The sequence below is a fragment of the Schistocerca nitens genome, chromosome 7 (genome assembly GCF_023898315.1).
Source record: "Schistocerca nitens isolate TAMUIC-IGC-003100 chromosome 7, iqSchNite1.1, whole genome shotgun sequence".
NCBI lineage: Eukaryota > Metazoa > Arthropoda > Insecta > Orthoptera > Acrididae > Schistocerca > Schistocerca nitens.
The window spans coordinates 314,930,069-314,956,249 of NC_064620.1; the positions used below are offsets into that span (position 1 = coordinate 314,930,069).

The 26,181-nt window shown below is 42.0% G+C and overlaps 1 protein-coding gene across 1 annotated transcript in view; it reads left to right on the forward strand.

The window, feature by feature from the left end:
- LOC126195598 (sorbitol dehydrogenase-like) overlaps nt 1-26,181 on the forward strand; it is an 82,991-nt gene that overhangs the window by 38,226 nt on the left and 18,584 nt on the right. The window contains exon 5 of the mRNA XM_049934224.1: nt 13,014-13,198. Within this exon, the coding sequence (XP_049790181.1) occupies nt 13,014-13,198 (185 nt within the window). The remainder of the gene's footprint in view (nt 1-13,013; nt 13,199-26,181) is intronic.

Below are 26,181 nucleotides of genomic sequence, written 5' to 3' on the forward strand. Positions count from 1 at the left end.
CACCGCACAGACCTAACGGATACGATGGTCGTACGTCCCACATTGGTTTCTGAGATTATTTTATTCAGTGCTGCTTGCAACTCTACATAAACTATCATTCCGCCTTCAAAGTCTTAATTTTCACCATGCGGCCACAATCACGTCGGAAACCTTTTCAAATGAACCACCCGATTACAAATGACATTTCCGCCAATACACTGCTCTTTTATATCTTGTGTACGCCATACTACCGTCATCTGTATATGTACATATGGCTACCCCATGACCTTGTCATCCAAGTGTAGTTTGTTCGTTAAGAATACAGTCAAGTTGTTTTACTGTTGTTCATCGTCTTGTCTTCCAGCACGGCAGTCTTCTTTTAAAAGTGGTGTGTAAAATTTCTGTATTACGTGCCGTATCCATAACCGAATGTTTTCCACATGACAGATTACATATGAAGACCACACTTATTTGCAGAAGAGAACGGCGGTAGGCGACTCACTAACGATATTTCACTTTTCGGCTAGCGATGGAAAAAACCGACCGGTTTAAACCGGTAACGCTATTTTAGTTCTGAATAACTGGTATAGGTCGGTATTTTTTTGATCTTGGTTATAGCAGTTTTTTACTTTCCACGAATAACTGCCCAAAATAAACGACATTTCAGTTTTCCGTAGCAGCAGTCCTAAAACTTTTGGTTTTTAAATTAAACTTTTTTTAAAAAATGAACAATGTTTATTCACAAGAGTTCAGCTGCTCTGAAATATGCGATATTGCAGGAATTCGATTGGAAAAAGCGATCAGCACTGTTTTAGTAACAACATCTGCAGTTAGGAACCAGCAACACATTCCGTATGAATCGGTACAGAATTGCAGAGACAGTAATATACCTGTTGCTATGTGGTGTGTCCTATTAGACAGTACGTGAGCCATGTGGAAGACTTGCCTCCATCCGGTCTATAAAGTAGATTCTCGCTGTTGTTCTCGAACATCAGTAGTATTGCAGAATGGTACCAACTCTTGTCTGCAGGTATATTTTACGAAATGCAGTGTTTTATTTGCTTTAAACGCTTAAAAATTAGAGGATCCACAACAGGCTAGAGGCATTATGTAAGGAGAAACCATCTACAGTGTTCTTGGAAGAGAAGATGAATTTCATTAATACTCGTTTACACACAATTTTATTGACGTGCTATATTCTTGAGATAATAATTCAATCCTTAATTTTGTGGCTGCTTCAGGGTGAAAATTGGATAACATCCGAAAGTGACAATGAAGGATAGCTTCAGCTTATGATCTCTCGCTCTTGCTGTCGCTGAATCTCTCTCTTTCACTTTAGCAATCTTTGCTGGAGACAGTGGGATCGATCTCTGCCACAACCTCAACCCCGTATCGAAAAGTATCTCCTCCTCCTTCACAGTCATTAGAATTTTTCAATCTTTGTCCAAAGTCTACGTTAATTACTGGAAGAAACAGCAGCAAAAACCGAAAATCGGTTTTTTAAAAGACCGGTTATTTTGAATGGTTTTAAGAGTCAGGTTAAACTGGGGACGAAAGGAACCTCTGTTACCGAAAACCGTGTGTTTCAGTGGTAACCGCCATCACTATTTCCAGCCGGGTCAGGGTCTCTGGCGAAACTGAAGTTCAGTCGGTCATCACAGCTGCATTCTAAGAGTAGCACAGATGCAGAAAGATATACCGTAAGTTGGTAGGCTTCCACGGCCAGGATAAATACGAAGAAAATCATTTACGGTATTATGCCTCGAAGTTATGAAACGCTAAAGCGAGCTGCTAACTGCTGGAGTGTGGTGATGTTCGTCCTCTAGACAGGGTGAACGTTAGTAAAACCGCCAACCTGTAGGGACGGATTCCTGACTGGAAACGGTAGAAAGAAGGTAATATGAAAATATGTCCGGAAATGCGTCGTTTCCACGGTAGATGACGCTGACGAATGAAAGTTCCTCTAACCATGCGCCTTGTCTTCCTTGTGTATTGCAGGCTGTGTAATTGACGCAGCGTACTGTAATCACTAGAATGGTATTGTATTCACATCGGGAACAAGCCGACATGGTGTTTTTGTACGGCCCAGCAGATGGAAAAGGTCGAGAGGCAGCATGGTTATGCCAAAAAAAAAAAAAAAAAAAAAATACTCCCATAGACACCAACCACATAACACGACATTGTAAGCCCTTTTTGGGCGTTTGTGTGATCATAGGCCCTTTAAGGTGGTCGAACGTGCAGGGAGGCAGCGAGCTGTGCGTACACCATATTTGGAGTACCAGGTTCTGCAGGATATTGAGACGAACCATAGTACAAGCGCCTGGCGAGTGTCCCGCCGACATGGTGTAAGCCACAGTAGGATTACGTGTATCCTGCATGACAGCCCGTACTATCATTACTATCTGCATCGAGTGCTAGGATTATCAGTAGCTGATTTCCCTCTACGGGAAGAATTTTGTCTATGGGATTTCTGTCATCGCTCCTCTTTACCAATAAAGCAACCTTTACCAGAACTGGCACCGTCAATCTGCGTAATCGTCATTTGTGGGCTACAGACAATCCTCGGGGAATGGTTGAGATGTCTCAGTAGCCTATGGTCAGAACCAGTGTGTGGACAGCGATTCTTGGCGAACATATACTTGGATCAGTTATTATTCCACAACGCCTTGACGAAGGAAGGTACCTGGACTTCCTGCGAAATACCCTGCCTGGGCTGCTTGAGAATGAGTTTTTGGCAATATGACAGGTTATGCGGTTTCTGCACGACGGAGCACCACCCCACTTTCGCATTACAATTTGCCAGCACCTCAATAAAATCTTCCCTGGACGCTGGATAAGATTCGGGGGCCCTGTAGCACTGGACTTAAACCCCTGGAAATTTATCTCTGCAGCAGCTGATAAGCGGTGTGTATGCTGAACAAGTTGATGTGCAGACCTTTGAAAAGCGTGTTCATGACGCCCCTGACGCTATTTGGAAAGAGGCCGTAACATGCGAAAGAGTGCGGTAATCCGTGATGCGATGTATGAACGCGCCCACTGCATCCGATGGAAGACGCATGAACATCTGTTGTGACCTGGATGCGATGCAGTTCTGTATTATGTTCTGGGATGATTTCTTGTCGTTGCATGCACACTGTCCACTTCCGCACATATGATCATAGGACATTTTTTCTTCCATTTCCAGTCAGGAATCCTTCCCTGTAGTTCGTCGTTTTTATGAATGTTCACCCTGAATATTGACTTACATCGGTTGTCAGTTGACTAGCAACGTCATATTCGGGGATGTCATTGGACAGTTCAAAGAAAAGAGTGGACCACAATAAATCAGATATAGCTGCATATCACCAGGACTGTACCGACCTATTTATTTTCAAGAATCTCGTGTTCTTGTTTGGCGGCCGTGGAAAAATAAGAGAGACTATCAAAATCTCCCTGAAGATATGAACAGAGAGTATGGCTACAAGTTGAGGGTGACCTGGCACCAGCGAACCCACTATTTCGGGCAGCGTGAGTTCACCAGCAAGCAGCTCCACACGACCCGGGTTCAACAGTGTAAACAAGCGGCTAAGAGAAAACTACCGACCACTGCAGGAAGATACTAGCCCCGCCTTTCTTGTTTTCGGCTGCTTTCCGTTTTCTTTCTTTTCACTTTGTACTTCTTCTCTTTCTTTATTTGCCACTTCCTTGTGTTTGTTATAGGGACTGGCTGTAAGGAACACCGCTTAGCTCTTCTTTCGGTCAATGCTTTTACATTATTTTCGTGCACAATGTGGCCAGAAGCCACCGCCAAGATGGCCACTTTGCCCACATTAACGCATTTACACAAAAGCTGCATGCCTTGTAATAGAATGATCGAAATTTCATTTACTAAAGTAGGATTATGGAGTCATGAGATACACTTTCAACACATTTTCATTAAAAAGAGGAAAGTGTCGTTCCCTCACAGTAACAAATACACTAAATTAACTCTTACATTCTTGTTCTTGTTGTGGTCTTGAATCCAGATGCTGATTTGATGCAGCTCTCCATGCTACTCTATCCTGTACAAGTTTCTTCATCTTCCAGTACCTACTACAACATTCATCCTTCTGAATCTGCTTAGTGCATTCATCTCTTGTTCTCCCTCTAACATTTTTACCCCCAACGCTGCCCTCCAATACTAAATTGGTGATCCCTTGATGCCTCAGAACATTCCTTACCAACCGATTCCTTCTTCTAGTCAAGCTGTGCCACAAATTTCCCTCCAATTCTATTTAATACCTCCTCATTAGTTATGCGATCTACCCATCTAATCTTCAGCATTCTTCTGTAGCACCATATTTCAAAAGCTTCTATTTTCTTTTTGTCTAAACTATTTATCGTCCACGTTTCCCTTCCATACATGGCTACAGTCCATACAAATACTTTCAGAAAATACTTTCTGCCACTTAAATCCGTACTCGATGTTAACAAATTTCTCTTCTTCAGAAACGCTTCCCTTGCCATTGCCAGTCTACATTTTATATCCTCTCAACTTCGACCATCATGTTATTTTCCTCCCCAAATTGCAAATCACATTTACTACTTTAAGCGTCTCATTTCCTAATATAATTCCCTCAGCATCACCCAATTTAATTCGACTACATTACATTGTTGGGGCGACTTCTGCCACCGAATGTATCAGGATGGCCAAATGTAGCGGGAAGACACCAAATGTAGTGGGTGAGTGCCAGGAGTTGCCGTATTAAAACTCGTCGAGAACTTTACAAATGATTTTTTTTTAGCTACAGAGCCCCATTAACCTCGTTCTGCGTCACTGGGTCCCACAATACTGAGGCCACCGCCCTAGCGATTCAGTGCAATACGCTGTGCGAGCCGGCCCTGTACGCCAGCTGCAGAGTTCCGATTACGTCAGGATGGCTGCGCCAGCAGACGACTCAGTGGCCACCGTCCTCGTCGTTTCTGCGCTGCTCCGCCGGGAGCCGTAGGCCGGCTCCACTGCTGCCTCTACCTCGCTGGCGTAGCTGAGAATGCGGCGGCAACGACCGCCCGTGATCCGGCGTCCGAATCTGTGTCCCTCACCTCGGGAAGTCTCCAGCGTGAGTCGGGAGCTGAGATGACTGCCCGCGGCAGCGAGCCGGAGAGTGGCCCTCCCTGACTGGCAGTGGACCCAGCGTTGGCCTCACAGGTTCGAACCAAAGACCCACTGTGGACTGGGACCCTGGCGCCCCATCTATTGCCGCGTGTAGCCGGCGGTGTGACACTCCTCGCCATCCAGGAGAGCTGCCACACTCGAATGAATCTCATTAGAAAACGGCACCTATTTATACTCGGCTGTGTGACGCTGTTTTGCTGACATGCTGCTCCGAGTCACGTACGCTCCACACCCATATTGCGCCAGTGGGCTCATTCTGCCTAGAGCTTGTGTTATGCCTAGAGCTTAAGCCACGCGGACCGCTGCTTTTACTCTTTTCATTGGTTCGATGGCCACGTGGCCTCCACCCTACTTTGCAAACGTTGGTATGCGTAACTCACTGCAATCCAGCCCGCACCTGGCTGTAACTTGGGCTCAGAGTATCGCACAAAACCAACTTTCCCATCTTAAAAATTAGTGCCGCTACACCATTATCCTCGTTTTGCTTTTGTTGATGTTCATCTTATATCCTCCCTATAAGACACTGTCCATTCCGTTCAACTGCTCTTCCAGCTACTTTGTTGTCTCCGACAGGATTACAATGTCATCAGCGAACCTCAACGTTTTTATTTCTTTTTCAATGGATTTTAATTCTTACTCCGAATTTTTCTTGTTTCCTTTACTGCTGCTCAGTAAACAGATTGAATAACATCTGGGATAGGCTACAACCCTGCCTTACTGCCTTCTCAACCACTGCTTCCCTTCATGCCCCTCGACACTTATAACTGCCATCTGTTTTCTATACAAATCGTAAATAGCCTTTCGTTCTCTGTATTTTACCCCTGCCACCGTCAGAATTTGAAACAGCGTCTTCCAGTGTCATTGTCAAAAGCTTTCTCCAAAGTCTACAAATGCCAGAAACGTAGGTTTGCCTTTCCTTAATCTATTTTCTAACAGGGGAACCTCCCCATCGCACCCCCCTCAGATTTAGTTATAACTTGGCACAGTGGATAGGCCTTGATAAACTGAACACAGATCAATCGAGAAAACAGGAAGAAGTTGTGTGGAACTGCGAAAAAGTAAGCAAAATATACAAACTGAGTAGTCCATGGGCCACATATGCAACATCAAGGAGAACGTGAGCTCACGAGAGCTGTGGTCCCGTGGTAGCGTGAGCAGCTGCAGAAGAAGAGGTCCTTAGTTCAAGTCTTCCCTCGAGTGAAAATTTTACTTTCTTTATTTTTGCATAGTTATTATCTGTCCGTTCCTTCATTGACGTCTCTGTTCACTGTAATAAGTTTAGTGTCTGTGTTTTGCGACCGCATCGCAAAACCGTGCGATTAGTAGACGAAAGGACGTGTCTCTCCAATGGGAACCGAAAACATTTGATCGCAAGGTCATAGGTCACCGATTCCTCCACAGGAAAACACGTCTGATATATTCTATACGACACCGGTGACGACATGTGCGTCACATGACAGGAATATGTTGTCGACCCACCTAACTTGTACACTTGGCGAATGGGTAAAAAGATTCTTCTACCTTGCCCGATTTAGGTTTTCTTGTGGATGTGATAATCACTCCCAAAAAAGTGATGAAAACTTAAGAGTTTATCACATAAACTGAAAATAAAAAATTAAACTTCTCACTCGATGGAAGATTTGAACCAAGGACCTTTCATTCCACAGCTGCTCACGTTACCACCAGACCACAGCACTCCTGCGTTCCCAGTGTCCTAGATGTTGCCTATCTTCCGATGAACCACTCAGTTTGTATATTTTGCTTATTTTTTCACAGTTCCACACAACTTCTTCCTGTTTTCTCAATTGATCTGTGTTCAGTTTTTCAAGGCGTATCCACTGTGCCAACTTATAACTAAATCTGAGGGGGGTGCGATGGGGAGGTTTCCTTGTAAGATACGTCGTAGGGTCAGTATTGCCTCACGTGTTCCAACATTTCTATGGAATCCAAACTGATCTTCCCCGAGGTTGGCTCAACCAGTTTTTCCATTCATCTGTACAGAATTCGTGTTAGTATTTTGCAGCCAAGACTTATTAAATTGATAGTTCAGTAATTTTGACATCTGTCAACACCTGCTTGGAATTATTATATTCTTCTTGAAGTCTGAGGGTATTTCGCCTGTCTCATACATCTGGTTCACCAGATGGTCGTGTTTTGTCAGGACTGGCTCTCCCAAGGCTGTCAGTAGTTCCAATGGAATGTTGTCTATTCCTGGAGCCTTGTTTCGAGTTAGGTCTTTCAGTGCTCTGTCAAACTCTTCACACACTATCATATCTCCCAATTCATCTTCATCTACATCCTCTTCCATTTCCATAATATTGCCCTCAAGAACATCGCCCTTGTATAGACCCACTATATACTCCTTCCAGCTTTCTGCTTTCCATTCTTTGCTTAGAACTGGGTTTCCATCTGAGCTCTTGATGTTCATGCAAGTGGTTCTCTTTTCTCCAAACGTCTCTTTAATTTACCTGTAAGCAGTATCTATCTTACCCCTAGTGAGATAAGTATCTACATCCTTACATTTGTCCTCTAGCCATCCCTGCTTAGCCATTTTGCACTTCCTGTCGATCTCATTTTTGAGAGGTTTGTATTCCTTTTTGCCTGCTTCATTTACTGCATTTTTATATTTTCTCCTTTCATCAATTAAATTCAATATATCTTCTGTAACCCAGGGATTTCTATTAGCCCTCTTCTTTTTATCTACTTGATCGTCTGCTGCCTTCACTACTTCATCCCTCAGAGCTACGCATTCTTCTTCTACTGTGTTTCTTTTCCCCATTCTTGTCAATCGTCCCCTAATGCTCTCCCTGAAACTCTTTACAACTTATGGTTCTGTCAGTTTATCCATGTCCCACCTTCTTACATTACATCAGGGTAATGAAAATCCAGAAAAAAATATAATAACTCTGAAGAGCGGCGCAGCAGAGAAGTTTCATAGGGTGATTGGGCGCTCAAGAATAGGAGAGGCTAATGATACTGCTTCCGTTGCAAGATACTTTTCATTTTTCAGTAGTTAAAGCACAACCAGTTTGTGGCTTTTACATGCCCATAATCAGGTTTGATAACTTAGTGTTGTGACCCCGAGCGCCGTACTCTGCGCTCGTTGGTGGTACACCGCGTCCTATACTTGTCCATCAGGGCGCTCGGGGCCAGAACACAAAGTTATCACAGCCAGAAACCAGTGGTGCTTTAAGTATTGAAAAATAAAAAAATACCTTAGAATTGAAGCGGCATGTTCAACCTCTACTATAATGTGATCATTATAGTAGAGGTTGCGAATGTTCCTCGAGCAGCATTGTTTGTAGACTCGATGGAGAATAATTTGAGGTATTTCCCTTAGGATATCGGCACCTCGTAGCTCCTGTGACCGCAGTGGCACTTTTCCCGCCATAGGCACTTTTCTCAGCTGTCCCGTATGAGTATAAATATAGAGGGTGACCTAGAAGTCAGTTAACATTTTGAAATTCAGTTCTTTACAGAATAATGTAGGTATAGAGCTAAAAATTGACACACGCTTGAAATAACATGGGATTTTGTTGAAACCGAAAACAGTACACAAAATGACAAACAGATTGTGCTTCACGTGCTACAAATGCAATGAGTAGTATAGCGACTGGTTTTTAGAAAATACAAATGTTCAACATGCCGGTGATTCTTCAACAATACCTGTAAATGATGGACAATCTTGTGAACAGCACTATACAGCATACCAGTAGGTGACGTGAGAAATTGCTCGGATGTTGTCATCTGGCGTCCCTAATGAGGTCGGACGATCGCGGTAGTCTTGCGACTTCTGGCAATATGACAACTAACAATCGCGCGGGTTGCTGTCTGGGACCTGGAAATCCTCATCAAACGATGTATGCAAGAAATATTTCAAGTGTGCAGCAATATGGCGTGGAACACAATCCTCCATAAAAGTCGTACCTTCAACCAGATGTTTATCAACAAGACTACGGATGCTGCGATTCTGTAACATTTTGGCGTACCTCGCACACGTCTACATCTATACATCTTCGTTATTACTCTGCTATTCACAATAAAGTGCCTGGAAGAGGGTTCAATGAACCACCTTCAAGTTGACTCTCTACCGTTCCACTTTCGAACGGCACTTGGGAAAAACGAGCACTTAAATTTTTCTGTGCGAGCACTGATTTCTCTTATTTTATCGTGATGATCATTTCTCCTTATGTAGGTGGGTGCCAACAGAATGTTTTCGCAATCGGAGGAGAAAAATGGTGATTGAAATTTCATGAGAAGATCCCGTCGCAACGAAAAACTAACTTGTTTTAATGATTGCCACTCCAATTCACGTATCATGTCTGTGACGCTATCTCCCTTATTTCGCGATAATACAAAACGAGCTTCCCTTCTTTGTACTTTTTCGACGTCATCCGTCAGTCCCACCTGATGCGGATCCCAAACCGTAGAGCAATACTCCAGAATAGGGCGGACAAGCGTGGTGTAAGCAGTCTCTTTAGTAGACCTGTTGCACCTTCTAAGTGTTCTGCCAATGAATAGCAGTCTTTGGTTTGCTCTCCCCACAATATTATCTATGTGATCGTTCCAATTTAGGTTATTTGTAATTGTAATCCCTAAGTATTTAGTTCAATTTACAGGCTTCAGATTTATTAATATAGATCAGGAACAAAAGAGGACCTATAACACTTCCTTGGGGAAAGCCGGATATTACTTCTGTTATACTCGATGACTTTCCGTCTATTACTACGAACTGTGACCCTTTCGACAGGAAATCACGAATCCAGTCACACCACTGAGTTTTGTTAGAAGATTCTTGCGAAAAACGGTATCAAAAGCCTTCTGGAAATCTAAATATATGGAATCAATTGGAGATCCCCTGTCGATAGCACTTACTTCTTCATGAGGATAAAGAGCTAGTTGTGTTTCACAAGAACGATATTTTCTGAAACCATGCTGACTATGTGTCAATAAATCGTTTTCTTCGAGGTACTTCATAATGTTCGAATACAGTATATGTTCCAAAACCCTACTGCAAATCGACGTTAGTGAGACAGGCCTGTAATTCAGCAGATTACTCCTAAAATGGTTCAAATGGCTCTGAGCACTATTGGACTTCTGAGGTCATCAGTCCCCTAGAACTTAGAACTACTTAAACCTAACTGACCTAAGGACATAACACACATCCATGCCCGAGGCAGGATTCGAACCAGCGACCGTAGCGGTCACGCGGTTCCAGACTGAAGCGCCTAGAACCGCTCTGCCACTCCGGCCGGCCGGATTATTCTTTTTGGGTATTGATGTGACTTGAGCAATTTTCCAGTCTTGAGGTACGGATCTAGCTGTGAGCGAGTGGTTGTATATAATTGCTTAAGATGGAGCTATTTTATCAGCATACTCTGAGAGGAACCTGACTGGTATCCAATCTGGACCGGAGGCCTTGCCTTTATTAAGTGATTTAAGCTGCTTCGTTACTCCGAGGATATTTACTTCTATGTTTCCATCTTGGCAGTTGTTCTTGATTGGAATTCAGAAATATTTATTTCGTCTTCTTTGGTCACGGTGACAGTCTGAAAAGCAGCACACAGAATTTCCTCTAAGAAAAAGGATCCAGTCACGATTGATGTGGTAATCCACACCACACCGAGACTTTTTCGTCATGTAACTGGGATTCCACGACAATTCTAGGATTCTCGGTAGCCCAAATTCTGAACAAGTAGGTTTTGACAAACCCTAAGAGTGTAAAATGGGCTACGTTGGCCCATAACACTTTAGACAAGATCGTCATTTTCTCCCATTTTTGAAGTGCTACAGTGCGGCTGGTCCCGTCGGAGGTTCGAGTCCTCCCTCGGGCATGAGTGTGTGTGTGTTTGTCCTTAGGATAATTTAGGTTAAGTAGTGAGTAAGCTTAGGGACTGATGACCTTAGCAGTTAAGTCCCACAAGATTTCACACACATTTGAACTTTTAAGTGCTCACACGAAAAATGTTTGCGCATCTGACTCCCTCTCTCACTACAGTTAATTTCATACACGATTCTCATGAGTGGTCGCTGTTGTGTTGCTGTTCAACGCCATCTGTTAGCCTTTTTTGCACTCGTTTTTGGTTTCAGGCATGTGTATCAAGTTTTACTTCTCCACCTCTATTATTCAGCAATTACTGCATTTTCCAATATAAATGGACTTTGGGGTCACTTTGTAAAAAACAATGCCAATGTGCTTTCGCATCTGTGTTTGTACAAATACGAAGATACAGAGGGTCCAGAAAAGTACTCCCTGATTTCAAAATTAAATATCTCGAAAACAAAGATCGATAGAGGAATGCAGTAAACGGTATGTTTATTGTGAAAGCTGTAAGAAGATTATACAGAGTTTGAAATATTAGTTACAAAAGCTGCTAATAGATGGCGCTGTAATCGCCATACGTAATGTCTAGTATAAATAGTGATCCGAAGCCCAGAGCGATTAGTTCCGCTATTGAACCGTGAAAGGAGGTTAGCGTACCGAAGGAAGAGATTAAAACCATGTACTCCATTGAACAACGCGTTTTTCTGGTACTGGAGTACCACAGGTTAGAAGAGAGTCCTACGGCAACAAGGCGAAGTTTTCAAGCACGATTTAATGTTCCAAAAGGACCCGATGCGAAAACCATTCGTACGCTCTTCGCAAAATTTCAACGAACAGGCAGCGTAACTGATGATCTAGTGGGGCATGTTGGCCGCAAGCAAAACGCAGTTACGCCTGAAAATATCGCCACAGTTTCTGGAATTATTCAGCGAAATACAATGTCATCCGTCCGTAGAACTGCATCTGAGACTGGTTTGAAGCGTTCCAGCACGCAGAAAATACTGAGAAAGAGCCTACACATGTTTCCATTCAAAATTCAAACGCACCAGGCCATACCCGTACGAGCTGTGCAACAACGGGTTGCCTTTGCTAATCAGATGCTCACAATGATTGATAGTGAAGGATTTTATGTTGGCTGCATCTGGTTTACAGATGAAGCACACTTCCACCTGAATGGATACGTGAATAAGCAGAACTGGCGATTTTGGGGTTCCGAAAAGCCATATTGGTGTGAAGCGAAACCACTGTATTCTCCTAAAGTTACTATGTGGGCTGCAGTATGCAGCAGAGGCATTATTGCCCCTTTTTTCATTCGAGAAACGGTCACTGGTGCACGTTACGTTGCAATTTTGGAACAATTTGTTGCCACACAGCAAGCATTAGAGGATCGACCAGCTACTGAATGGTTTATGCAAGATGGAGCCCGACCTCATCGGCCCGAACAAGTGTTTCGCTTTCTTGAGGAATACTTCGGGAATAGAGTCATTGCTTTGGAATACCCCAAATTTACTGGTGCAGGCATGGATTGGCCTCCATATTCGCCGGATTTGACTCCCTGTGACCTTTTTCTGTGGGGCACAGTGAAAGACATGGTCTACCCGAAGCATCCCGCCACGCTGGGCGAGCTTGAATCGGCGATCTCTGTGGCATTTGAATCCATTTCGGTTGAGACACTTGAAATGTGATGGCGAATTTCATTCTTCCTTCGCGCCACCTCTGTAGTGTCAATGGTGAACATTTTAAAAACATTGTGATGTGATTGTTTGCAAAGATTGTTTTCATACGATTATTTCACTTATGTATGCTGATATGAGCTGTACAGCATACAGCGCCATCTGTTGGCAGCTTTTGTAACTATTATTTCAAACTGCTGTATAAACTTCTTACAGCTTTCACACAAACACACAGTTTACTACATTCCTCTATCGATCTTTGTTTTCGAGATATTTAATTTTGAAATCAGGAAGCCCTTTTCTGGACACCCTGTACATGCTGTAACATCCTCCATCTAGGTTATAGCTGATTTCCGGTGTCGGTAGACTGAATCGACTGCTGACCATGTGGCGTTGTGCGCAGACTGCCAGATCACGTGTCGCTGGAGGAGGGGGCGCTCCTGGAGCCGCTGTCTGTGGGGGTGCACGCGTGCCGCCTGGCCGGCGTCTGCCCGGGCTGCAAAGTGCTCGTCATCGGCGCCGGGCCCGTCGGGCTGCTCACCGTCGCCGCCGCCAAGGCGTTCGGCGCCAACAAGATCGGCATCGCAGGTACAAAACTGCAGTTTCCAAATACCGAGAAATCAAAGTTGCGGTGACAATGACCTCTGATGAATAAGTTGGTTGGTTGGTTTGTTTTGGGGTTTGATGGGGGCTAAACATCGAGGTCATCAGTCCCCTGTTCCAAACAGACATACGGCCTATACAGTAAAAGCGTAACCTCTGCACCCAGAGGGAGGGAGGGAAAAAATGGTTCAAGTGGCTCTGAGCGCTATGCGACTTAACTTCCGAGGTCATCAGTCGCCTAGAACTTACAAGGGAACCTCCCCAACGCACCCACCTCAGATTTAGTTTTAAGTTGGCACTGTGGATAGGCCTTGAAAAACTGAACACAGATCAATCGAGAAAAAAGGAAGTTGTGTGGAACTATGAAAAAAATAAGCAAAATATACAAACTGAGTAGTCCATGAGCAAGATAGGCAACATCAAGGAGAGTGTTAGCTCAGGAGCGCCGTGGTCCCGTGGTTAGCGTGAGCAGCTGGGGAACGAGAGGTTCTTGGTTCAAGTCTTCCCTCGAGTGAAAAGTTGAATTTTTTATATAATCAACTTCGTTCTCCAAAATTCCAGGCCATGTTCAGATTTGCTTGGACATAAGCAGGATTTGACGTTCTACACACGGAAAAATTTGAAAACGTTAAAAACATATGTTTTGACAGAACACAGAGAAAACTGTGCGACTGTGAAACTGTTGCATTCAATTGTTGCAGTTTATGTGACAAACTCTTATGTTTTCATCACTTTTTTGGGAGTGATTATCACATCCACAAGAAAACCTAAATCGGCCAAGGTAGAAGAATCTTTTTACCCATTCGCCAAGTGTACAAGTTAGGTGGGTCGACAACAAAAAAATGGTTCAAATGGCTCTGAGCACTATGGGACTTTAACAGCTGTGGTCATCAGTCCCCTAGAACTTAGAACTACTTAAACCTAACTAACCTAAGGACATCACACACATCCATGCCCGAGGCAGGATTCGAACCTGCGACCGCAGCAGTCGCGCGGCTCCGGACTGAGCGCCTAGAACCGCTAGACCACCGCGGCCGGCTGTCGACAACATATTCCTGTCATGCGACGCACATGCCGTCACCAGTGTCGTATAGAATATATCAGACGTGTTTTCCTGTGGAGGAATCGGTTGACCTATGAACTTGCGATCAAATGTTTTCGGTTCCCATTGGAGAGGCACGTCCTTTCGTCTACTAATCGCATGGTTCAAATGGCTCTGAGCACTATGGGACTCAACTTCTGAGGTCATCAGTCGCCTAGAACTTAGAACTAATTAAACCTAACTAACCTAAGGACATCACACACATCCATGACAGAGTCAGGATTCGAACCTGCGACCGTAGCGGTCAGGGAGGGAACACCAAGGGGTTCAGAGCTAAAATGAACACCGCAATAATACAAAATAGAGGACACTTAAAAGAGCAGAGCAAATAGTTGACTAGAGTAAAACAGACTACAGTGGTTGATGGATCAGGTAAAAGGTCAGTCTCTCAACTACACACGAAGAACCTCCAGCTGGAAAGCGTTGATAGAGATACCAACACAACTTGTTACCACAAAATACACTATTTTGGTATCCACGTCACAATTAAAAGTCGCTGGAGTGGTTGTAGCCTGAGAAATCATGCGAGAGCGCCCACACTAGAGTGAGTGATAAAACCCAGCTGCACGGATAAAACGTAAAACTGAGTCAGCTATACAGTCATCTTCACCTAGAATTAAAGGAAGTGCAGCTGGTTAAATCTAAGGCCTGCCGCAAGGGGGCTAATAGGGGGCAGTCCATCAGAAGATGGACCACTGTCAGCCCTGCATCACAGCGATACTTGGGCGGGTTCTCACGGCGAAGGAGATAGCTGTGGGTCAACCGCGTGTGTCCAATTCGGAGACGGCAGCGAACAACTGAGTCGCTACGCGTGCTCCTCAAGCATGCTGATTTCGTAATATTATTTTCTTGCACCAGACGATGGAACTTTAACTGTTCCGAAACCAACCGTGTATACACAATAAAAGCTGGGGGATTAACCAACTTTCGCGGTTTCTTAATTTTCCAAAATGTGATTGTACAGTTGCGGCTGCCCCATAAGATGACTAGACTAAGAGGTCTGCAAAGGGCGTTTTGCTCGCTCATACTCGCTCGAGCCCAGCGCTCTCGGGAAAAACCAGCGACAGACTGAGTTGGTTTATTCCACATCCTAGCCCCTCTGAAAACGGAGACTGTACTATTTCGGCTGCTGAGAGCGGCTCACATTCGCTCAACGACGCTAAATAAATATTCACGTATATTACAAAAATAGATTAACGTGTTACTAAGACGTTATAATTTTATCATAGCTTATCACCAGTCTGATGTTTCATCACTAGGGCCCGGATTTTAATGACAAGTCATATATTTTTCTGAACTATAGGCTGAATTTTAGAACAATTTTTACACAAATCTAGGCATTTTAGTGTCGAAAAGTGTATTTTGATTGTGCTAATAAACTCATATTTCAACAAATTTTAGTAATATGTCATATTACGGCTAACTTTTAATATAATAGGTCATATTTCCGTCAACTTTTGCCAAATATTCATATTCCGTTTTTGTCGTATCTTACGGGACATACGAATTAGAAAAGGAATATGTTGCTCACGAGACAGTATTTAACGTGCTATTATGAAAGATAAACAGATAAATTAGTGCACAGCTTTATTTCTCAGGACTGTAGCAGAAAATCGGTGTACCACAACAGTCGTTTCGCGAACATAAAACATTGTTGTGCAGAGTCGACAATACGCTCTCAGAGCCAACAAAGGCTTCTGCCGTAATAATCATCGCAGTCGCACAGGTGTTCCCAGTAACCAGTTTGAATACAGCCTCTGCCTTGTTCAACATGCCTAAAGCAAAGTGCTCCGACAGCGTGAAGTTGCGAGGATATGTTCGAGAATTTGGAGAGAAGTTCTTCAGTACTGATGGGAAAATATTATTCTGTAGACTGTGTGAAGTTAAAATTAGTGCAGAAAAGCGCTTTAATGTGTAACAACACTGTAATACCGCTAAACACAGCAGCCGTGTGAAACCAAGTGCTGAAAATAACAGCAGGCAAACGCTGTTATTTGAACAAACAGGTCAATCGTCAACCGTGCAATCATTCTGCAAGGATCTGTGAGATGATAGTGTCCTGCAACATCCCATTGGAAAATCTGAAGAATCCACGCTTCAGACGGTTCTTGGAGAAGTACACACCACATCCAGTTCCATATGAATCTTCACTGAGAAAAAACTATCTATCCATGTGCTACAATGATGTGTTCAACAAAATACGAATTACTATTGCTGAGAAAAAGATCTGGCTGTCGACTGATGAAACTACGGATATTAGTGGGCGATATATTGTAAATGTTGTTGTTGGTGTTCTAAAAGTTGATGGCCGTGGAGAATGTTCCTACTAACGTGTGAAGCTCTCGATAGAGTAAACAATTTGACGACTGATATTTTGTTTGACAACTCTCTGAAACTACTGTGGCCGGATGGTGTGAAAAGAGAGAACGTTTTGCTGCTTGTAACAGATGGTGCTTCATATATGGCTAAAGCATCCAAAGGGCTTCAGATTCTCTTCCCCCGTATGGTGTACGCCACTTGACTTGCACATGCGTTGCACAGAGTTGCCGAAGAGGTGTGATCAGATTACCCTGACGTGGACAAATTAATGAACAAGCACCTTCAACGCCCCTCCCACCTACGCCTGTTCTTACACGATGGGGTTCTTGGCTTACTGCTGCTGAGTATTGCTGCACCAACTACACCCAAATAAAGACAATCTTCTGTGAGCTTGCTAGCGATGAGTCAAGTGCTATCAAAATTGTGAAAGAAGTTTTTACAGATACATTGTCTCGAAACTTGGCATACATCAACGTCAATTTTTCAGTGATATCAAAAGCCATCAAACGACTGGAAGCTGTTGGCACTCAGCTATGTGAGGCCCTTAGTATTGTGCAACATGTGCAGAGTAAGTTGAGTCGAGCTCGTGGTCATGTGGCTGACAAAGTGAAAACCAAATTGCAAAGTGTTCTCAAACGGAATCCTGAATATTCTATACTGTGCAAAATTAGTGACAGTCTTTCAGGGAATGCCGCAACATTTGAAGATACTGAAACAAAGCTGAACTCCAGTGACTTAGCTGCCTTCAAATACGCTCCAGTGACGTCTTGTGAAGTGGAGAGGAGCTTTTCCAGGTGCAAACCTATCCTCAGCGACAACCGTAGGTCTTTGATAATGGAAAACTTCAAAATGCACCTTGTGATCCAGTGCAACTTTGAAGATACTGAAGATTGACATACGGTATTAAATAATGGAAATGCTTTAAATACTATGTAGAAATAAAAACATTGTTTTGCTGTATCTATAGATGATCTTTTCATTGTACTTTCTGTTTAGAAAATAAAACTTTCAGACATTCAATAAATAGGTACAAATTAGCCACAAACCCTACAGATAGAAAGAACTATACTTACAATATTTTGAGAAGTGAATTTTATATTACTTTATAGTGAATAAAAAATTAAATAAACAAACAAGAATGTTTTAAATAACCTTCTATTACGTCGTATTTTATTTTTTAAGGTCATATTTATGAAAGCTTTAGGTCATAAATGCTTGCATATTTAACTTTTTTTAGGTAATTAAAATCCGTGTCCTATTCATCACATATCTGCCGCAAGGCTAAAGAAATTGAAGGCAATATTATATAAATGGAAGACTACTTCATTGCATTTGTGATTGGAGATATGATATACAGCGAGAAAAATTTCACAGTGTAATTCTTAACAAGGCCTGGGAGTAAACGATATTTCGTCAGAACTACTGACAGCCTTGGGAGCGCCGGCCATGATAAAACTCATCCGTTCGGTGTGGCACATGTATGAGACAGACGAAATACCCTCTTGACTTCAAGAAGAAAGTAATGATTCCCATTCCGAAGAAAGCAAGTGCTGATAGGTGTGAAGGCTATCGAACTATCAGTTTAAGAAGTCATGGTGGCAAAATACTAACACGAATTATTTACGAAAGAATATAAAAACTGGTAGATGTTTTCCACTTTTCTTAAACACAAACTTTCCGTGTTTGTTTTCATAGTTCACGCATCTCACCCTTTCACTAGTGTATTAAATCAATGGCACTATATCCAACAAAAAGTTCGAGTCACACACAGAACTCTAAGCAGGATGGTTAACATGGAAATTCATGTGTGTTTATACCAAACAGAAGATATCTGAAAGAAGTGTTGTCAACATACTAATTTTGCGCTAAAAATTAAGAGCTAAATACGCTTAATGTTGAAAAATCATTCAAATTTTACATACAAAAAATTTCTCATTTTGATTGCATCCACAAATCACACAATAACCAATTAATATACTACGCAATACATTTTTGATGGGGGTTTTAGAGCAAATAATTTGTAAAATCTCATAAAAACGTGATTTTTAAAATTTTTGTTATTATATATTTACGTAATACAGATAGCTGAAGACGAGAAGACATTGTAGGTAGATATATGAGTTGTATGTGGTAATATAACAGGAAATTTAGCATTACTTGACCATCCAAATTCAAAAGAAAATAGTTTTGAACATTAGAAAAATCTAAAATTTGTGCTTACAAAGAAAGACTATGAGTGTGTTACTCGTCTAAATTTGAAAGTTTTAAAGCAAAAAATCTTTTAGGTCACTAGTATTTGCAGTTTGTTTGTTACATATTTTTAGTTCAGTACTATATTGAGTTATTAACAAAATTCACATTCTTCATAGGCCTGTATCAATTTACAATAAAAATTGAAATTATTTTATTTCTTAATATATATGATACGGAAGTCTAGCATCTATTTTTTCCAGAGAAATGCATAATGATGAACTGACATGCATTTTACGATTTGAGATGAAATCGCTCAGTTTTCTAATTGCATGTAAGTTACCAGCCACTGTACGCTACAGCTGACGACGTGGGACCTGACCCTGTCGCCAACGCAATACGTAGCTAGAGAATCGAATCAAAGAGCATTAATTTATCCATGATAACCGCTGTTGAGCAACGTGGCTATGGATTAAATTACTTTAAGACACACAACAACAAATGCTTTTTATAGAGCTTTAGTTATGCGAAGACGTGTTTCGCTCATCTTCAGTTGATGACATACATTTACGTGGATGTGTCGAAGAGTAATACATTTCTTCCAATCCATACGTGGAATACAGCAAACCAGTGCTTAACAGTATTCGTTAAAAACAGTCTTGGCTGCAATTTTAGTTTTTTCATTTTTCAACGACGCGTTTCGCCTTATTTAAGCATCTTCAGGTTATGTTTTCTAGATGGACGCGAGAGGCACCAAAGTCTGCATAACGCGTTCCCGTTCACAGGAGCGAGTAACAGGGTGAGATGGGGGCACGAGTTGGGCATTATGGTTACTACCTGAGCCCCCATCTTACTATGTTACTCGCTCCTGTGAACGGGAACGCTTTATGCAGACTTTGGTGCCTCTCGCGTCCATCTAGAAAAGATAACCTGAAGGTGCCTAAATAAGGCGAAACGCGTCATTGAAAAATAAAAAAACTAAAATTGCAACCAAGACTGTTTTCAACGAATACTAGTAATACATTTACAAGACCGTGCTGTAAAGTAATGCCTCAGAATTTTGTATGTTAAAACTCTTATGATTTTTAAATGAGAAAAAAATTATATCCGAATCCCGGTCCAGCTACTGCCGGGTCTGGATGCTGATGAGTCCTCTCCATTTGGCTCGGTCCTCCCACCACTTTTCTTCCTCCACTTGCTGCCAGGTCACACCTCTCCTTTCCACAGATATTCTCACTCCCATTTCCACCGTGTTCTTGGGCGCCCTATAGGTCTCTTCCCATCCATCTTTAGTTCTTCCATAACTTTGGGGAGTCTCTGCTCATGCATCCTCTTAACATGTCCATACCATCTTAATCTCTTTCTTTCAATTTCTTCTCTCATACTTTCTTGTTTGATTTCCTTTCTAATCTCCATATTCCTTACTCTGTCCATTATTGTTTTTCCCTTAACTGCTCTGAGAAATTTCATTTCCCCTGCTTGCAGTCTGCTCCAGTCCCTTTCTGTCATTGCCATGTTTCTCCACCATAGGTGACAATAGGGATGTAATAATTCTTATACATCAGGAGTTTTGCTCTTTCTGAAACTTCATGGGGCCAAGTCGGGGCTGCATCGAGTATGAGCGAAGACAGTGAACCCAGGGCGTCGGATTGTTGCAGATGACCCAGCGCTCATGTGTGGTCTGACATTGCCATGCAGAAGGAGAGCGACAGTAAACGTGGTCGAACTCTTGGAATTCGTGTTTCCAGTTTTATGAGAGTCTTGCAGCACCCTGCAGTGTTCATGTTGGTGCCTTTAGATACGGATTCCAAATGCACCACCCCTTGAACATCCCAGAATACTGTGAGCATGAGTTTGCCCGCTGACAGCATGGTCCTGAACTTATTTGTCGCAGTTGATGCTTTGCGGCGGACCTCCATTGACGCTGTTTTACTTTCAGGGTCGAAATGGTGAACCAGGTTTTGTCAGCTCTCACTATGTTGTTAGGGAACTCGTCATCCTCACGCTCAAAAACCAAAAGAGAACAGTCTGGAACCGCGCGACCGCTACGGTCGCAGGTTCGAATCCTACCTCGGGCATGGTTGTGTGTGATGTCCTTAGGTTAGGTAGGTTTAAGTAGTTTTAAGTTCTAGGGGACTGACGACTTCAGAAGTTAAGTCCCATAGTGCTCAGAGCCATTTGAACCAAAAGAAATTGTTGACACAAGTCCAATCTCCTCTGTTTCATGTCAAGAGTGAGCATTCGAGGTACCCACCGCCCACACAGTTTTGTGTACCGCAGTTCTGTAGTGATGGCCCCTATGATCTCTCACGATACGCCACACTTACCCGAGAGGTGTTTCTGTGTTACCTCACAATTTTCTCTGGTGAGTTCATCAACTCGTTTGCGATGAGTCTCGTCGGTTGCCGCAGGCAATCGTCCACTCCGAGGTCTGTCACACACGATGATGTCACCAGCACTGTTTCCTTCATTACGAACAGGAACAACGCAACTTCGCACATTAATAATGTTGATACAATCATTATTGTACACAGCATACATTCTTCTATGGAAATGTAAATGAGCGTATTGCGTCATTGGCCGGGAGGCCCCTGACGGGTCAGGTTTGGCCGCCTTGGTGCAGGTCCTATTACATTCGACGCCACACTGGGCGGTCAGGTTTGGCCGCCTTGGTGCAGGTCCTATTACATTCGACGCCACACTGGGCGGTCAGGTTTGGCCGCCTTGGTGTAGGTCCTATTACATTCGACGCCACACTGGGCGACCTGCGCGCCGGATGAATATGAGATGATGATGAAGACAACACAACACCCAGTCCCTGAGCGGAGAAAATCTCCTGCCCAGCCCGGAATCGAATCCGGGCCCCTTGGCGGGGAATTCTGCCGCGCTGACCACCCAGCTAACGGGGGCGGACGCTATTATTCGGAGCCTTCTAGCGGGAGAGAGTTTTAACTTGCGTCGGCGAAGCGGGGATGACGACTATATAATATGCATGGCATGTAACATCCCCACCGATATTAAGAACAGAGTAAAAAATTCGGAGTTATTACTTCCCAGCACGCCCTTGTAAAAGAGAAATTAAATACGAAAACTTTAATCTCACGAAGACAGTTTATAAAATAAATGCAAATAAAACGATTAGTATGGAAAGAGAAGGATAATTTCAAGCAATTTTGTGTAGCAGCCAAGAGTGCCTGTTACTTTAAACCAGAATAAATTTTTATTACTAATAAATTTAGGTTATGATGAATAAAGGGCGCCCATTCTGAATCAGTGCCCTATGAATATAACTGAGTATTCGCGGTCGATCTTTGACTCGAAGAACAGAGTCTTGAATAAATAGAACCATATCACTGTTCCACATATATATTTATGTTTAGTTGATAGTTAGATGCATTTACTTTTATTCTGTAACTTGTAGCTCCTGTTTTCCTGATTCACTAGTGAAGCACAGCTATCACCGTTTGGTTGGCTTACGCGTTTGTTTAAGTTTGACTACACCTTACAATTTTCTTATATATTCCGAAATCAGTTGCGGTCATAGACGTATAAAGTAGCCCATATAAAGACATGATATGCGTCTCTGTATAATGAAAATGGACTGCGTCACATTGCTTGCTTAATCATACAATGCGTCTAATATAATGAGACATGAAAAATTGTTTTATATGTACATCTTTTCACATTGATGTTGTATTAGGACTTAACATAAATTGTTAAGGCGGATCTGAATGATAAAAACAATTATGTGCGGCAAATGAGGTGCCAAATGAGAATATTAAGTTCAGAGTTTAACTTAGAATTTCAAAGAGTACTAGAGGATAGTTGTTGTACATGATTTCGAGCATCATTCAAAGGCGTGGCAAATGTTTCTCAAATGTACTTATTTCTTACTGTTAGACATATCAATTCATAAAATATTGCGATCGTTTTTTCAAGTTTTTTTATTTTGAAGTTTCGTTAAGAAAGCATGAAATGTAATATAAATCTCGATCTTCTTGAATACCCTGATTAGTTCCAAATAATTAAATAATTTTTGCAAAAATGTAGAACTCACACTAGTCAGTTTGATACGTGATTAGTCTATTTCGCACACTTCGTCTGGCTGTGAAAATTTGGATAAAAATCCAGTGTGTAATTTCTGGGGAGTCTTGTTTCACTTCGCGCAAACATTTGGTGACACTTACAGTATCACCCCAATGTAACTTCTTATGTGCAAAATAGCTAGAACTTAAGGAGATGAACTTTTGGACACTTCGTTATTCATAGCTAGCAGCAACTGTTCGTGAAATATTTCAATTTTTCCTCAAATCAATTATTACGTCTTTCTTAATTACCCTGATTACTTTCAAGCATTTAAATCTTGTTTTCAAACAAGATCTCACGCTGCTCAAATTGATACCCTATTTGTCCCTTTGTCACTCTTCGTTTGGCTACGAGAATTCGGACAAAATTTTCCCTCAAATTACTAATTAAGTTTGCTTAATTACCCTTATTGCTTTCAAGCAATTTCTGGAGAGTTTTGTTTTGCTCAGCTCAAACCCTAGACCAGAGAAGTGTCTGGCTCTAGAATTTCCTCAAGTACTAAGATTGAACCGGTAATTAAAAATTAAATATCTGAACGCTTGTATTAAATCTAACGTGTGAAGTTGTAAAACTGTGACAGGGTGGCTGTCTGTCTCTCTACTTTCCCCTCCCCTTCCTACCCCTCTCTCTCTCTCTCTCTCTCTCTCACACACACACACACACACACACACACACACCTCTCTCTGTGTCCATTAGAGCAACTACTACAGCTTTAATTCACCCATATGTGCTAATTTAATGAATTCATTGTTTTTATTCTTAAATTTAGAGGGAGATTATTGTTTTGCACATTGCGTTGCTCAGAAGGAAAAACATAGATGTGCGTGTTTGGTGGATAGTTGCTGGTGGCTTTTTAAGTACACTAGAGCTCTCTTCAGACCCATAGTAAGAGACAGCATTACATCACCGAAGCCTTTTGTTGTACATAGCACGGGCAAAGTCATCAGCATAAGCAAATTCTTGTTCGTCTTGGCAGCTAAGCACGGGATATAAATATTAAACAGTGAGGAAACAAGCGCAGATACTCAAGGAAAAAGATCTCATTATATTTCACGGACATGTTCGAGACCGTGATGACGAAGTTAAGAACATAGTAAATGATGGATATAGTAGAACTAAAATTAACCAAGAGATAGTGATTCCACACACAGGAAAAAAGGAACAGTTCCATATACTCATGTAACTAAACGTCCAGTGAGTACTTAGATGATACCTAACATGTCATTACTTGGTACTTGTGCTACATTTGTTCCAGTTCTACATGATACAGTATTTGTACTGAAAGAGTTCGTACTTCAATCATACAGCTAATAAACATATATCTCTCCATCATCATTCCCATGTTTATCATTACTTCCAATAAAAACTAAAAATGCCTCTATGCCCTCGACAACCTTCCAATACTCTCACATCATAATTACTTCTTTGTCGAGGCAAACCTCATTTCAGTTCTAGTTATTGCTGTATCATACTTGCTTGCACACATCAGCTAAAGTACTTAGAGTACTACACATGCGTACGGACATTAAATTGACTGATTCTGCCCGGCTAGCACCATTTAACATTGATTATCTCATAAAGATAATTTTTATAACTAGCCTACATTCTCATGAAATAGACAGTTCGAACACTTCACCTACAAACCAAATACACCAGCACTGTTTAACATCCCCCTGTATAGAAATTTTTTGGTGTTAATAATGCTCATATTTATCACTATTCTTGTTTATCAATTTTTTGAAGGCAAAGCCATCTGATAATGTTTGGATGTTTCCATACAAGGGAAAATTTAGGCACATTACAATACACAGAGTATTTTCCTTTACCCTACCAGTTTAACCCATGGGTCCTGCTGTATCTTTTGCCCTTTGAACCGTGCTTCATGTAAATAATTATTTTTTTTATAGGATCAAAGCAAGTAACACTCTCAATGGTGAAGGCAAAACGCTATTTTCAGTTGATACGTGGAATGTTCGTATTTTACACTATCACAGTTATTGAACATTCTTATGGTAGTAAAAAGTAAACCCGTCAGTTTTTTACTATGTTGAACATCGAAATTATTTTACAGGAGGTATCAGGCTCCGGTTTATCGATATCTGCTTTTCCATTCAGTCTATTTACACGTTTCTTAAAAGTTTACCTTGAAATTGACACAATGTACACATGTTTCCAGTTGCGTATCGATTGCTCATACCTTGGCGTAAACGTATCAGAACTTTATATTCACATTCGTTTATCTATAATAGATAATTACACTCATTCCAACCGCGAAATTATCTCTATCTTTTCTGTTAGTAACATCTGCCGCGTTCAGGATAACTTCAAAGTTCTAATTAGCAAGATATACTGAAATATTTTCGTGATCCTTTGGAAATCTAAACTGTCCATAATATAATTATGCCATATTACTTATTAATTCCATTTGACTGTTTCCTTTCTTTGTATCATTATTAATTTCATTAATAAATCACAATATCTCAATGTGTATAGTGCGATTACTATTATTGTTTTCCCTTACAAAACTTTGATTAACTACTCCATCGATAAAGTTTTCAACTTCGCAGATATTCGTTATCTACAGCCATTACTAAATCTCTATCGGATTCTTCATTCACACAGACTCTTAGCATTACAATAACTTTTGATATCTTCACAGTGATCCTTTATCGTCATACAAATTCCCTCGTCCAAAATGGTAGTCAATGGAAGTTTGCTTCGCTGGATAACCACTCTCTAACGGAGGGGTAGTAAACATGAATTGTTTCCTAAATATTTTGCATTAAAATCGTGCCCTCACAAGTAGACTAATCTAGGCCCCTATTAGTGGATATTAATGGCTTGGCTGAAATGGCTCTGAGCACTATGGGACATAACCTCTGAGGTCATCAGTCCCCTAGAACTTAGAACTACTTAAACCTAACTAACCTAAGGACATCACACACATCCATGCCCGTGGCAGGATTCGAACCTGCGACCGTAGCGGTCCGCGGTTCCAGGCTGTAGCGCCTAGAGCCGCTCGGCCACCCCGGCCGGCTGGATATTAATATGGGGTGACTCCCTCCTTCGCCTTCTTGACGGTTTGATCTCTGCTGCAGACACTTTCAATGAGGCATCTGAATGTCTGTGGAGGAATGGCAGCCCATTGTTCCTCAGGAGTCGAAACCAGAGAAGCTAGCAATGATCGACGCAGGGATGTGGAGCGAAGTCGATGTTCTAAGTCATCCCAAAGATACCCATTGCGTTGAGCTCAGGACTGTGGGCATGTCAG